This window comes from Lynx rufus, unplaced genomic scaffold (assembly GCF_022079265.1).
Source record: "Lynx rufus isolate CCGP_SWC_20201006 ecotype Redwood Valley unplaced genomic scaffold, mLynRuf1.p SCAF_17, whole genome shotgun sequence".
NCBI lineage: Eukaryota > Metazoa > Chordata > Mammalia > Carnivora > Felidae > Lynx > Lynx rufus.
The window spans coordinates 22,555,577-22,570,175 of NW_025814831.1; the positions used below are offsets into that span (position 1 = coordinate 22,555,577).

Genomic DNA, 14,599 nt, shown 5'->3' on the forward strand with positions numbered 1-14,599 from the left:
TGAGCATTCTCAGAAGATGTCAATTATTCGCTGTTGGCTAAAGACAGTACCTCTAGCAGCTCTAAACCTTTTTCAAATTAAGTGAATAAAACTAGTTTTATTAGTCTTAATAAAAAGTAGTATTTTGGTTTCCTTCTTTGCTTCAACCAAGCAATCAATCAGAAATAATATTTGTAAAACATTCTCTTTTCCTGCATACCTCTTTTGAGGTATTAACCTCACAACAGATCTGGTGAAGAAGATGTTATTAATATACTCATTTTACAGAGCTGAAGAGGAATGAAGTAAATTTCCTGTATCCTAAGGGTGCAAATGCTCCTTAATATTTCCCTGTAAAATATTTTAAGATTAAGCTTATAATAGATAGCAAGGACTTTGAAGATCTTACTATTAAAATAATAATCTATAATTATCTATTATCTATAATAAGATCTTATTTTTATTAAAATACTTTATAACTAAGGTGTACTATCAATCAACAAAAATTATTTAGTGGCAAGTCCAATGATATATATCTATGCACAGAATTAAATAATTGTCTTTGGCCTCAGAAAGTTTACATCCCATTTAAAAGGCAAGTTTGTGAATGTTCTGTGAACCCTTAGAGACATAAAGAATAATGAGAACTGGCCTGGTCAGAGAAGGCTCAGCCAAGATGAAACCCAAGTGAAAGTGGGAAGGATGCCATGGCTGTGGCTAAGAAGAGGAAGCAAGGGCAGTGGGGAGAGGGTAAAGGAGCCCATGACAAGGCAAGAGTGTGTTCATGTGGAAATCAGGAGATTAGTCAGAGAAGTGGCAAATGTATTCATGCAGCACTTAGCATCGGACCTTGAATATAAGAAGCACATAGGAAAGAAAAAGATGAAAAGTAAAGCTGAGTCTCAAGCAGTGAACAGTCATTCCCTAATCTATCAATCAGATAATCGCTGCTTCTCCCGCAGAAGGCAGAAATGTCTTCCCAGTACTTCCTCAAGAAAATAAAACTGTCAGCACAAGTTCCTATTTTTTCAGGAGAAGTTCTAATATTTTTTCGATCTTATGACAAAGGCAGTCATTGAAAAATTTCGAGTAGGAATTTCAATGTAATTTTAATTGAATTGAAATTTAATTTTGAAAGGAAAATGAATCTGGCTGTATGAGACTTAGGTAAGAGTCATGGGAGAATGACGGTGAAAATAGCTAGAACTCAGGTGCACGATGCAGGTAACAGAAAATGAGACCCAGGAGGGAAATTTTGAGTGAGAAAGAGAAAAATAGTCACATAAAAGAGTAACTACATAGCTCAAAGTATTAGGATGCAATGATCGATAAGATGAAAAAGGGACGAAACTATACCAGATTTTACTCTATGATTTAAAAAAATTTTTTTAATGTTTATTATTTTTGAGAGAGAGACAGAGAGCAAGCAGGGAAGGGGCAGAGAGAGAGAGGGAGGCACAGAATCAAAGCAGGCTCCAGGCTGTGAGCTGTCAGCACAGAGCCTGATGCGGGGCTTAAAGTCACAGACCACGAGATCATGACCTGAGCTGTAGTCGGCCACCCAACCAACTGAGCCACCCAGGCACCCCTACTCTGATTTAAAATCAGAGGAACTCTGAGGAAACATTGTAGTGACAGAAACAGAGATGAGTGCCAAGGAGGCAGTAGTACAATAATAATAGGACAATATTTTTCCTTCATCCCCTCCCATGTGAATGTGGAACAGCAGTTAGTTTTTTGTTGTTTTCCAGCAGTTAACTTTTTATCCTCGTCCTGGAAAAGAGGACTTTCTATCAAAGAAGACAGAAGAAAATGTCTGGAGGTGTTAAGACATGTGGCCGGTGTCCTGACCAGAACCCTGACCTCAAACTGAGCTCAACTCAGTTCCAGGGCTGAGTTGAGAGTGGGTGGATGCTAGGGAAAACAAAATGACACAATTTGACGCAGGGGCAGGAACAACAAGCTACTGCCCTACTACCGAAGTGGGAGCATGCCTGAAGTTGGTAGTTATCATACAAGACTCTTTCCTTTTCTGCAATGCAATCAATCACCATCACATTTATCTCCAAATACATCAACCCAGTCTCCTGAACTTAGTCAACAAAGAGAACAGTGTCACTTACAAAAAGAGAGGGATAAGGACAAGGGTTTTTGCAAAGGCTGTTGCCACGTCTTCCAGATGATTATTATCTGGTGGTCCTCCTAAAAATAAATACTAGCATTGAAATGATCTGCACTGGACGGGGTTTCTTTCCTTTTGTTTTGTCAGGGAAAGGGGGGCAGGTAGTGAGTTCTATCCTGGTTTCTGTACATATGGCACGGTTTTACCTAAGTTCAAAAAAATACTTCGAACTCAGTCTAGCTGTTGTATTTTTCCTCAGTGTTGATATCACTTTGTCCAATTCAAAATTTCTAAATAAAACAAAGAGGAATAAGAGCTTAATACACATTGCAAACTATTACCCTTACAATGTGTGTTGCTTGATACATATTTTGGCACGCGCACACACACACACACACAGAGGCTGTGAGTTCGTGGCCTTGAATTAATGTCTGCCCCAGATGTTACTTAAGTAAGTTCTCTTAACTTCGACAGCCACCTACCTGCATTTTTAAATCTTGCCCCACAATGTACTACGTTTTCCAAGAGCACACGTCGAGAGAAGCCCATGAAGTGCATTGTGGGAATTGTAGTCCTGGGTGACTTTCTTTTCTTCCCGGCCCTGGACCCACGCTCGGATTCCGGGAGGGTTGAACCCAGGATCTACCAATTAGCTGGGGCCATGTCGGTGAGGCCGTGGTCCTACCGGGAAAGCCCGTGTGGGAACCTCGCAAAATGATTGGTCAATGCATGACCCCGGGGGCGGAGCAATAGGGTGGGCGGGAAGACTGCGATGATTGGGCACGGAGCCCGCGGCGGCGGGCGGGGATTGGCTGCGCACCGGGGCAGGGAGGCCTGGGAAGGGGCGGAGGAAGGAGACCAGAGCAGGAAGAGCAGCGGCGAGGCGGTGGCGGTGGCTGAGTTGGTGGTGGCAGAGGCGAAAGCGACAGCTCCAGGGGGTGGCAGCGGCCGCGAGAGCAGGATGCGAGTCCGGGTTGGGCTGACGCTGCTGCTCTGTGCGGTGCTGCTGGGCTCGGCCTCGGCGTCCTCGGGTTAGTATCCGCCCCCTCGGATTGGAGGCCGGGAGCCACCGCCCCCCGGCCTCCATCCCGGGGCAGGGCCGTGGGGGCTCAAGCTGGAGACTCCACTCTCTCTGGTCACACCTCGCACTAGCCTGTCACTCATTGTCTTTCCTTGGACTTTGGCTGGCCTGGACTAGAGCGGGTATTTAGGGAGCTAGAGAGGGGAGGGAAAGAAGGGGCGGTCACCCTGCCCACACCTCTCCTCACTTAACAAACTTTAAGCGACTCCTCGCGAATGAGGAATTGACCCTGGAAATGAATCCCAACAGCTGGCTTAGATCCACAGAGGTACCTGAGCCTTTTGGAACTTCCTCGACTCTCATACAGATTATGTGCTTGAGATTTGTAAGTTAAGTAATTGACACACCTGGATCTATCACTGAGCCAGTGATCTATCACTGAGCCCTATCACAAGGGCCATCAAAACCAGGATGTTGACAGTGGTTTGGCGGATTTGCTTAGTACCTGAGGTGGTCCCTTGTCTCTTTGTCTATTTAAAAATGAAGACTTTTGATATAATTGTGCCCACTCTCTATCCCTTTTCAGGAAATATTCCTGAGGAAGTGGTGTTTACCTCTGTCACGGTGTTGGAGTTGCCCCATGTTTGTTGACAGTAACTCTATGATTTTTGAGAAAATTTGGTCCCTTAGATTTAAAATGTATAGCAACTCGTTTTCATTTTTTGGATAGATATAGAAATGTGCCTTTGACTTGATTTTCCAGTTAGCTGATTTATACTGTGGTTTGGTTTTTATTTTTTAATAGTTCATTATGCCTACATCTGAAAACTTCTATTTTGAAAATGTTGATAAAGAAACAGTGTTTCCAACTGTTGTTAAAGAAACAATTAGTACAATAAAGCTTTTGAATTTTAATCAGTTTAGTTAACAAGACAGCTGTTCTGCGGCTTTAAATTTTTTTGGAACAAGGCAGGGTATAAATGTCAACTCTTTTTTTTTTTTTTTTCCAACAGAAAATTTCCCAGATGGTTATTTGAATCCCCAAATTATCTGTCCTAGTTGTAAGTCGATGCCATAACGTCATTCTGTTTCTAAAATGAGAGGTCTAAACCTAAAATTCTATCCATAATGTGGTTTGAGATACCATTTCAAAAGCAACAAGCATATGCTAGTTACTTAACTGCCAACATCATCCTTTAAGGTCTGCCTTATCCCCTTTTAGTGATGGTTTGTATTCATAACCAAATCTTCAAAAACTCTACATAACTCTTGAAGCCCTGCTTGCATTTATTTGACCAAAAGAAGTATGAAATGGAGCTGTTGAGTGTAATGGATAGAGTAACTGATGGACCTCAGACCACTTGCATCAGAATTCCTCTTAGGAGTTTGTTAAACATGCAGTTTTAGGTCTGGAACAGGTCAGCCATCTGTAGTTTAACAAAGTTCACAAGTGATTTCTTCACGCTAAAGTATAAGAACTACTTAAGGAACATGGTAAATATTCCTCCGAGTTCAGTCTGCACAATTTAAGGAAAATTAAAGCGTAGAAACATTTTCCTGCATCTTCCATTAAGTTATTTCATATACTTAGAGCTTCATGTCAGTGGAGATGATACTTGAAGAAGTCATTTAAGCAACAGTTGGGATTCTCGGGTAGTTATAATAGTTTATTAAGACTGAAATGTTAAATCTTTGGACTGTGTTGGTGTAAGCAGAGATTTCCATTGTAGTTAAACTGTGCCAGAGCATTTCTCTGGCAGAGGCAAAATCCATGTTTAGCCACAACTAAAACCGTATAGATGTGCGTGCTGACGAACAATAAAGGCAGTACTGTACGCACATGAAGTGCAAATATGGTAAAACACTTGTGTGAGGTAAAGTTTTAGAAATTGAGTACGTGGCTTTTTAGTTGACTTTTTTATTCATTAAATTGCTTATTCATACAGGAAGTCCACCTCATTATTAGTTTAGATTTAAAGATTTGCTCCTATTTAAAACTCAAGTGTTGGGTCATAATTTCTGTTGACGTAAAGTTTGAATATTAGTGGTTACCTAGAGCAAGTTGCATTTATTACCATTTAGAATATAATCGGCCAACAAAGGAAATATCTATCCTGTCACTGTTAGTAGCTATTATTTCATAGTTTGTCTTAGAGGCATATAAAAATATGAAACTTTTATTAGCAATGTTTTCTTTTTCCTGTGAATAAATAAAGGAGGGCATTAAAAAAGCATTTCTCCTTCATTCTCTTGATAATGAAAAATGCTATAATTTTTCTCACTTAGAAATACATGTTTTCTTGGGTTGCGTGGGTGGTTCAGTCAGTTAAGCGTCTGACTTCCTCTCAGGTCATGATCTCACTGTTTGTGGGTTCAAGCCCTGCGTCAGGCTCTGTGTTGACAGCTCAGGGCCCGGAACCTACTGTGAATTCTGTGTCTCCCTCTCTCTGCCCCTCCCCTACTTGTACTCTGTCTCTCAAAAATAAAAACATTAAAAAAAAAGAAATACATATTTTCTTATTTTCAACAGGAAGAGATAGTTTACTTTTTTTTTCTTTATGCCAACAGTGTTACAGAATCTTTTAAATTAGATCCACTGCTAAGTGTTTCAGATAATAGTTCTATTATCATACTCAAAGAGTAAATTTGAGATTGCAGAGGATGTTTAATTTCATTGTTCTTTTGTTCCTTAAAACATTGTGAGTCAACGGGGCAGGTGGTATTACTCTCTCTTGATGCGTTGAGAAGAAGGCTAAGGAAGCTTGCTGTATTGAACCATGTATGTATTAACATGTAATGAAGGCAGGTTTTGAAGCTAGCTCTCCAGGCCTTGATTTGGGAGTAATTAAAATCAGGGGTATTGTAGGATCTGCACAGAATCTGTGGCAAATCAGAGAACAGGATGTCTTCTGTCTTTCACCAAACTCTTAATACTTTCTATGTTTGAAGGTCCATCAGTCTGTTTAGTTTACATAACAAATTGGAAAATGAATCTGTGATGATTACTTTTCCCTGAAAGAATATCCCTGATACTTTTTGCAGTTTGGTTAGCTAATATAATGAAAATGAAAATTGGTCTTTTTCAGAGGAAGGTGTACAATTATTAAAGTAATGTAAACCATTATATTTTGGATGTGTTGCTATTGAATGAGAAATGTGTAACTCTTCGTTGAATTCTTTTGCATTTTTTTCTTGCTGTCTGTGTTCTGATAAAAGCATTATTATTTTCTTTTTATTTATGCATAACTTCAGTGTCTTTAATTGTTACCTGACTGCTATATGTGAGAAGTTTCTAGATTATAAGCAACTTCTATAAAAGTGTTATGTGAATGGATATATCAGTTTGAAAGAGAAAATAGCTTATGCCTTAAGACTACCATCTGGAGTAGTCTTTCCCAGTTTAGTAAATGAGAGAGAGTTCTCTTATTTACCGGTAACCTTAGTATATATTCCTAGTTTGAAGAGTGAAGAGAAAGAGAAGCATGATGCAATTCACGTGAAATAACCCTGATGTCACAAGTTTCCATGTCTCTTGGAGTTCAGAAACACATTTTGCCAGTCAAATGTCTAATAGCTTGTAGTGTCTCAAATGTACATATCTTAAAATTTATTTATAGGTGTCTGTATTATATACCTATTAGCTACGTATGTGACCTGTGTTGAGAAGGTACTAAATTTCATGATTTAGTGATCAGTAATTTAAGAGTTCCAGCTCATCTAAAGTTTCAGTATGTAGGTATATACTGTATATATCTGTGCATTTTATGACTGCTCTTGATATATTAGTTAATGTTTGTGATTAAACACATCCATACATACAACCTTTTTTTTTTTTTAATGTTTATTTTTGAGAGAGAGAGAGAGAGAGAGAAGGAGACAGAGCATGAGCAGGGAAGGGGCAGAGACAGAGGGAGACACAGAATCCAAAGCAGGCTCCAGGCTCTGACTTGTCAGCCCAGAGGCTGATGTGGGGCTCGAACCCGCAAACTGTGAGATCATGCCCTGAACCAAAGTCAGATGCTTAATCCACTGAGCCACCCAGGTGCCCCCATACATACAACTTTGATATATAATGAAGATGAATTTTTTTCCTTTATCCAAGATTTGCTGAGAATGGAATTTGAACTGTATGTTAAAACTTGGGCTTTGGGTAAAACTTGTGAAGAAGTTAGCATGAAGGATGATTGTTCATTAACTGGCATCACTACCTAAATGTTATGGGCACTATGGGACTAATGCATGCTATACCTTCCTCATCCCCACTCATCAGAAAAAAAAACGTATTTGGAAGGCAGTCTAAAAGTAGTTAATGTGGAAGTAGCTATGGTTTAAGTATGTGAATTGACAGCACTTTTCTTATATGGCAAAACCTCAGTAGTAGACTAGTTTTCTCAAATATTCAAGAGAAATACTGTGAAATAGTGTTGTATATTTTGTACATAATGAGTTGCTTATACTTCTTAAAGTTAGCTCACTACTTTGATAATACAAACCCTAAAGCATGTTTTTGTTAGTCTTAAAAGAGTTGCAAGTTATGAATAATATTTAGGGTGTAACCATATGAAGTAAAGATAAATGACAACCAGAACACCAAATTTCCTGGTAAAAAGCACATGGTTTTATAGCATTTTGTCTGCTGGTTAATTTCCCATATAACTTACAGAGCAGGCAATACTGAAGCTCACTCCTGGATAAAATCAGGTAATTTTAAGACTAAGAAGGCAACTTAGAGATCATGTGGCAGTTGTTTTTAAACTGGCCAGGAATACAAAGATCAAACACATGCATATGGACACTGGGTTGTTGAATGTGTTTGTATAAGATCAGAATAAAGAATGACAAGTTGCCAGAATAGAAGTTATAGGAAAGCACAAAAGGAGTAATAGAAGGAAGGTTAACATAATTGGACAAAGCCAAAGCAGCAGATAGGAGTTTGGAAGAAAGGTGTAACCAGGGTCTGGATTCGTTGTTTATTTAATAAGAGATCTTAATTTCTTAATAAGAAACATGATGGTTTGATGCTACTTTTTATTTGTATCTGGTTATATCCTGAATAGAGTAGAACACAAATCCTAAATATCTTAGTCTGGCAATTCTACTGTCACATAATAATAATTCTTAGTGTCCATTTTTAGTAGTCTCAGTGAACAGTAAGATGCTAATCAGTACTAAGATAAGCTATGTAATTCCAGATTCTGATCAGAGGAAAATAATAGGTGGTATCCTGAACCACAAAATCAGAGATTGATTTTTATAAATTTAGTAACACGTTCTTAGTAGTAGACTTAATATGTACAGAAGAATTGGATGGTTATGTGCAGAAGTGTCTGGTTTTGGTGGTGGTAGAGGTAGCTGGTCTTCCTGCCTGTATAACAGATGGAGCTGCCGTTGTGCCCAGGGAGAGAAGAAGGACCACTCCAGCCAGCCCCTTGTTTTGCTTTCACCTAGTATTTTCTGAGCAGTTGCTGAGCACAAGCAATTTTTAGGTAATTCTAGGTGTATTTATCAAGTGTCTGATTATTATTTGTTGTACTTATTAAGTGCTTTAATAATACCTGCAATTTTCCAGCAAGAAGGATGACTAAAATTGTCTTAAAATTTCTTTACAGATGAGGAAGGCAGTCAAGATGAATCCTTAGATTCCAAGGTGTGTACTAAAATTCGCATTGACCAGTATTTAATGCCCAATTTAAAAGTATGAATTCATGTATCTTAAAAAGGATATGAAATCTGCATCTTTTGAGCATAGAATTGGGTTAAGAAAAACATAGCTGATATTCAATGTACTAGTTCTTCTGGAGGGGGGGACGGTAAGAATCACTGACCTGTAGGAAGGAGAATAATAAATACTGTGTTTTCATTCACAGTGTTGGTTATTAGGTTTAATTTTAACTTAAATGTGCTGTGTAAGAGCCTGAAGGCAGTAACATTTTTTTTTAACGTTTATTTATTTTTGAGACAGAGAGAGACAGAGCATGAACAGGGGAAGGTCAGAGAGAGAGGGAGACACAGAATCTGAAACAGGCTCCAGGCTCTGAGCTGTCAGCACAGAGCCCGACGCGGGGCTCAAACTCACGGACTGCGAGATCATGACCAGAGCCGAAGTCGAACGCTTAATCGACTGAGCCACCCAGGCGCCCCAAGGCAGTAACACTTTTCCTGCCTAATGAGAGATTGATTTTATTTCTGTTTTTTTTAAGTTTTTTTTAATTTTGAAGGCTTAACCTCTGCCATTTGTTTCCACTTATATATCAATTTTTATACATCTGTTGAGCTAAATTGGTTGAGTGAATAAGGCTGATTATTTATCCAAGGAAACCATTCAGTTATGATCTCTGATCTCTAGATTTGAGGAAACACAGATAAGAATCAGAAAGTTGTAGTACAGGGCTAGCATAAGGGGAAGTATAAGAGATGTTGGGAACTTATAGGGAAAGACCCTAATCCAGACCTCAGGAATTAAGGAAGGCTTCCTGGGGGAAGTAACATTTAAGTTGAAATTGGAAGAGTCAGGTTAGGCAAGTGATGAAGGCATGTGATGAATACATACCACAGTGGTATGTATTCACAGTTTAGAGAGACGACCAGCTCCTTCACAGCTGAAGGAGATGTATCTGGATTAATAAAAGTAGTGGTCAAATTAGGTTGGAAACTAAAAATACTTTACATTCTCAGACCCCTTTGCCATCAGATGAGTCGTCGGTAAAGGACCACAGCACAGCAGGCAGAGTAGTCGCTGGTCAGATCTTTCTTGATTCAGAAGAATCAGAATTAGAATCACCTATTCAAGAAGAGGAAGACAGCCTCAGGAGTCAAGAAGCGGAAAGTGTCACAGAAGAAATCAGCTTTCTAGAATCTCCAAATCCAGAAAACCAGGACTACGAAGAACCATCGAAAGTACGGAAACAAGGTAGTCTGGGCATTTTCTTTGCTTTTGCCTGATTTAGGAAGGAGACAACTAAAATTTAAACCAGTGTAGAAAGATGCAAATGTCTGGTTTCTAATTTTGAACCATATATAATATATGAAGTGTGGTAGTACAGGATTTTCTAGATTTTTATATGTCAAAGTTAATCATTTAATGGATTTGACCCGTTACATAAGCTGAATTTGATGATCAGAATTGCGTTTGTATTACAGTAATATCCTAACATTTCTTTTTGCACTCCAGTATATAATTATCTGTCCGCGTAGTACACAAAATAGAAACTCAAGAGAGATTGTCTAATATGCTGCTCTGGTTATTTTCAGAATTGTGTTAAGATTTTTGCTACAATAACCTTCCCTGTCACCGTAGGAAATTGATGTAGGTGTTTATTCCTCTAACTGAAGCTCACATACACTTTAATTCTTTTCTAGCTTTAACCTTCTTGACACCCTCTGTTTTTAAATTTACAACTTGCTCTTTCTCACAATAGAGTGTGCTAAATACCTATCCTTCTAAAATTAATTGTTAATGAATCCACTCTGCCCTGTCCCATCAGCCTCCTGTCATTTAGTTTATTATTTCAGGTATCACTACCATACCCACTTATTATTTCCATTACTAGCTACTTTTAGAAATTGATCCAGATTTGACCTTTCAAAAATACAATTTCTTTATTATAAATACCCATACTTGCAAATAGAAAAACTGTGTAAAAAAATTAAAAGCATCTTAATTCCATCAACTAGACATAACAGCTGTTAACATTATGGAGAAAACTCAGGATCTTTTCTAAATGCATAGTTTTCAGAAGACTAAAATGGGACAAAATGTATATTCTATTTTATAGCCCATATTTTGTGCCTTAACAGTTCATCTTGAACAATTTCCTTTATCATTTAGTATTCTTTTACAATGTGATGGTTAATGACTATAAAAAATTTTACATGTAGCGGTGCCTGGCTGGCTCAGTCAGAAGCGCACACTACTCTTGATCTTGGGATCCTGAATTTGAGCCCCGCGCTGGGTATTTACTTAAATAAGTAAAACTTAAAAAAAAAAAATTGACATGTCATAAGTTGGAAATAGGTTGTTTACAATGCTTTTTGTTGGGTGACCATTTTAGATGTATCCTTGTGCACATCTATGAAAATTTTCAGAGAATTAGTTTTTTAAATATGCTGGACTAAATATAAAATTTTAAAAGACATTCGATACATACTGTTAAATTGTTCTTAGGAAAAGTAATTGTTTACTTCCTTTGAAACTGCTCCTTTTCCTGCACCTCAGCCAGTGTGTATTACCATTTTTAAGTTTTTGCCAAATACTATAGCTTAATTCATTCTTTTTTATGTTTTATAAGGGAGACTTTGAAACATGCACAAAAGTAGAGGATGTAATGGGCCCCTGTACCCATCTCCCAGAGTCAGTGGCCCTCTACAATCCCATTCTTGTTGCGTCTCTGCCACCCCACACACATTAACTCTTTTCTTTCCTAGAGTATTTACAGCAAATTCCACATGTTATTTCACCTATGTATGTATCTCTCAAAGTATGACTTTTTTTTTTCCAACAAAACCACAATAGTATTAGAACACCCACAAAATTAGCTGTTATTCCTTAATCACTCAATCCCCAGCCTCTCCGTTTTCCCAGCTGTTTCAAATATCTTCTTAGAAGTGATTTGTTTGAATGAGTATCCAAACTAAGATCATAGGTTTCTCTTAATCTATAACAATTCTCTCTCCCTTGTTTTTTATTTCATTTTATTTGTTAGAGAAATAATGTCCTTTGTGCTATACAGTTTCCCACATTCTGGATCTAGTTGGTCATATCCTTGTAATATAATTTAACGTGTTCCACTGTCTGTTGTCTAGTCTGTAAACTGGGAGTTAGCTCTACAGGCTTGGGTAGATTCAGCTCTGGTTTTTTATTGAGAATATCTCATAGCATATTGTGTACTTCCTTTTACATTGCATTGCATATAGTATCTGATTGTCCCACTTCTGGTGATGAATCAGTGAAGCTGGGTGGTGTCAGCCTGATCCAGCCATGCGAAAATTCCTCACAGACATTTCACCTAGAGGTTTTGGCAACCATTTTGTTTGTTGTCTGGATTTCACTAAGAATTGCAAAGTGATGGCTTTCTAACATACAATTCTACCTGCATTTGTTATCTGGGATTCTTTAATGAAGAAAAACTTTCCCTCATCAACTATTTGGTTACCCTGAAACATAGTCCTTATAAGCAGGATAAATGCTCGAGTTTTTCCCTTGAAGTATTTTCAGATAATAACTTGGTGCCCTAGTAACCTCCAAAGGAGGCCAATGAGTACATTTTTTTGTTTGTTTTTGTTTGCTTTGCTTTTGCTTTGCTTCTGAGCATCATTACAGATTTGTGGGTTTCACATGTTGGTGCTTCACGCTATTGCAGTCACCCTTCTTCATTGTTCACGTGACCCCAGTTGTGCCTGTTTACAGTTCCTTTAAGTTCATTCCTTTGTTCTTTTGACTAATTGTAGGTAACTTTTAAACATTTTTTCTTTTCAGGCAGGGTAGGATGTCTTAAATTATCTTTTACATTTCCTAACCCAGAAATGAATCAGCCATCTCGCCCCTCCCCCCCCACACACACACAAACCAGATTCCTGTTAGTGGAAATTGTATTTAGACACTACAATCTAGGCAGCAGGGACATGCACTGCAACTTAGTTGTCAGTACTGGTAGCCCTTTTTTGGTGGGTATGTTTAGGAAATATATCATTCATCCTGATTCTTCCTTTTCAAATTAAATATTGTGAGAAAACCCAATGGGTCAGATTGGTATATTGGACTCCAACAAATGAGAGATCTTACCCAGCACCAAACCTGACTAATATGTTCAAAGATACATTTATCACAAGACACAGGTAAAGTGTCGAGAAGTCTGTGACTGCCAGGGCTGCTGCCAGCTACTGCTTGCCTCAACTAGGATGCACCCTGGCCTGGATTTTAACGTACGAAGCCTCTGAGTGATGCATATGGAATGTTACGTCCATGAATGGGGCTATTTCCATTATGAAACATCTCCAGTTTATTCTGTGATAACTGCATAGCTTGTGTGATATTTTCTAGGAAGTCATTCCTCATAAATATATACATCCCAGGTTTATGTACAGTGAGCAGTGTAGACATACCACATGCATACTGCTAAAGCATTCCATAGGTAGGAAGGACCCGCCTGGTAGTAAATACCTTTAGTGTGCTTGCCGGAAGTCTTTTGTCAGCATGTTTCTAACATGATTTGATCATGTCACCTCTCTGTTCATGTATAACATAAATTATATATGCATGGTTTTGTGTGCAGTCCCACCTACATTAGAACTGGGTACTATGATATTTAGTTTTAGACTTGCTTCCTTTGTTGTTCTCTCATCCACATCTCTGCCATATTGATCTTCCTAAAACCCAAATTTGATCCATAACTCCCCTGTTTACAACCCTGCAGTATCTTCCCGTTTGCCCGTGAGATGACGCATAAGCCCCTGGGCATGATTCCCAAAATCTTCCACATGCAGCATGCCTGCTGGCTTCTGTGACTTCATCTCTGTGGCTCTGCCCCAGCCCCTCTTTCAGTGATATCAAACCCATTACCATTCTTCAGATACACCGTGCAGTTTATGCCTCTAGGTCTTTGTACAAGTTCTTCCTGCTGCTTGGACTACCCTCCTCACCCCCTTGCCCAAATTTATCCTATTTCTACTCATCCTTAAAGAAGAACTTAAGTTTCTCCTTTCTGAAGTGGATCTGAACCACCCAAGGATAGTTGAAGAGTCTCATGTCTGTAAGAACTTCCTGCCTCATGTCCCTGCTTTCCCCCTTATGTCAGTTCTCTAACAGCAACCAGACCAGTTTTCCTTCCTGTTCAGAGCCTCCAGTGGCTTCCTATCACATTCAGAATAAAGTCCAAATAAGGCCTTCCACGATCAAGCCCCTACTATCTCTCTGACTTTATCTTCTGCCACTTCCCTTCACTCACATGATTCCAGCCACACTTGCCTTCTTGTTGAATATTTTACACTTAGTTCCAACTGTCTCTGGGATCCCCAGGACCACACCTCCAGGCTCGATGATTTTCCATGAGACTCATAGGACTGAGCATGTAGTCATATTTATAGCTATGGTTTATCCCAGCAAAAGAACACAGAACACAATAAAGAGAAATATGCATAGGTGAAGCCTGGGGAAAAACTGGATGCAAGCTTTCTATGGTCCTCTCCCTGGGGAGTCACACAAAATGTGTTTAATTTCTCCAGCAACAAGTTGTGACAATATGGGTGACATGCTGTCTACCAAGGACACTCATTAGAGACCTATACCTAGAGTTGTTTTAGGAGGGTGGTCATGTGGGCACTCTGTACCTAGCACATACCAAAACTGCAGACTCGTGGAAGGAAAGCAGGTGTTCACCATAAACCATATTGTTTGTACAGTTGGGATGAGTCACTCCTAACAGGGTAGCGGGAACCCTTCCAAAATCTTAAGTTCCCAGACACCAGCCAAGGGCTAACCT

General features: G+C 38.9%; 1 protein-coding gene across 1 annotated transcript in view; it reads left to right on the forward strand.

The window, feature by feature from the left end:
- Nucleotides 1-2,996: 2,996 nt before the first annotated feature.
- SEL1L (SEL1L adaptor subunit of ERAD E3 ubiquitin ligase) overlaps nt 2,997-14,599 on the forward strand; it is a 53,063-nt gene continuing 41,460 nt past the window's right edge. The window contains exons 1-3 of the mRNA XM_047080275.1: nt 2,997-3,132; nt 8,732-8,769; nt 9,798-10,032. Coding sequence (XP_046936231.1) covers nt 3,063-3,132; nt 8,732-8,769; nt 9,798-10,032 — 343 coding nt within the window. The 5' untranslated portion in view covers nt 2,997-3,062. The remainder of the gene's footprint in view (nt 3,133-8,731; nt 8,770-9,797; nt 10,033-14,599) is intronic.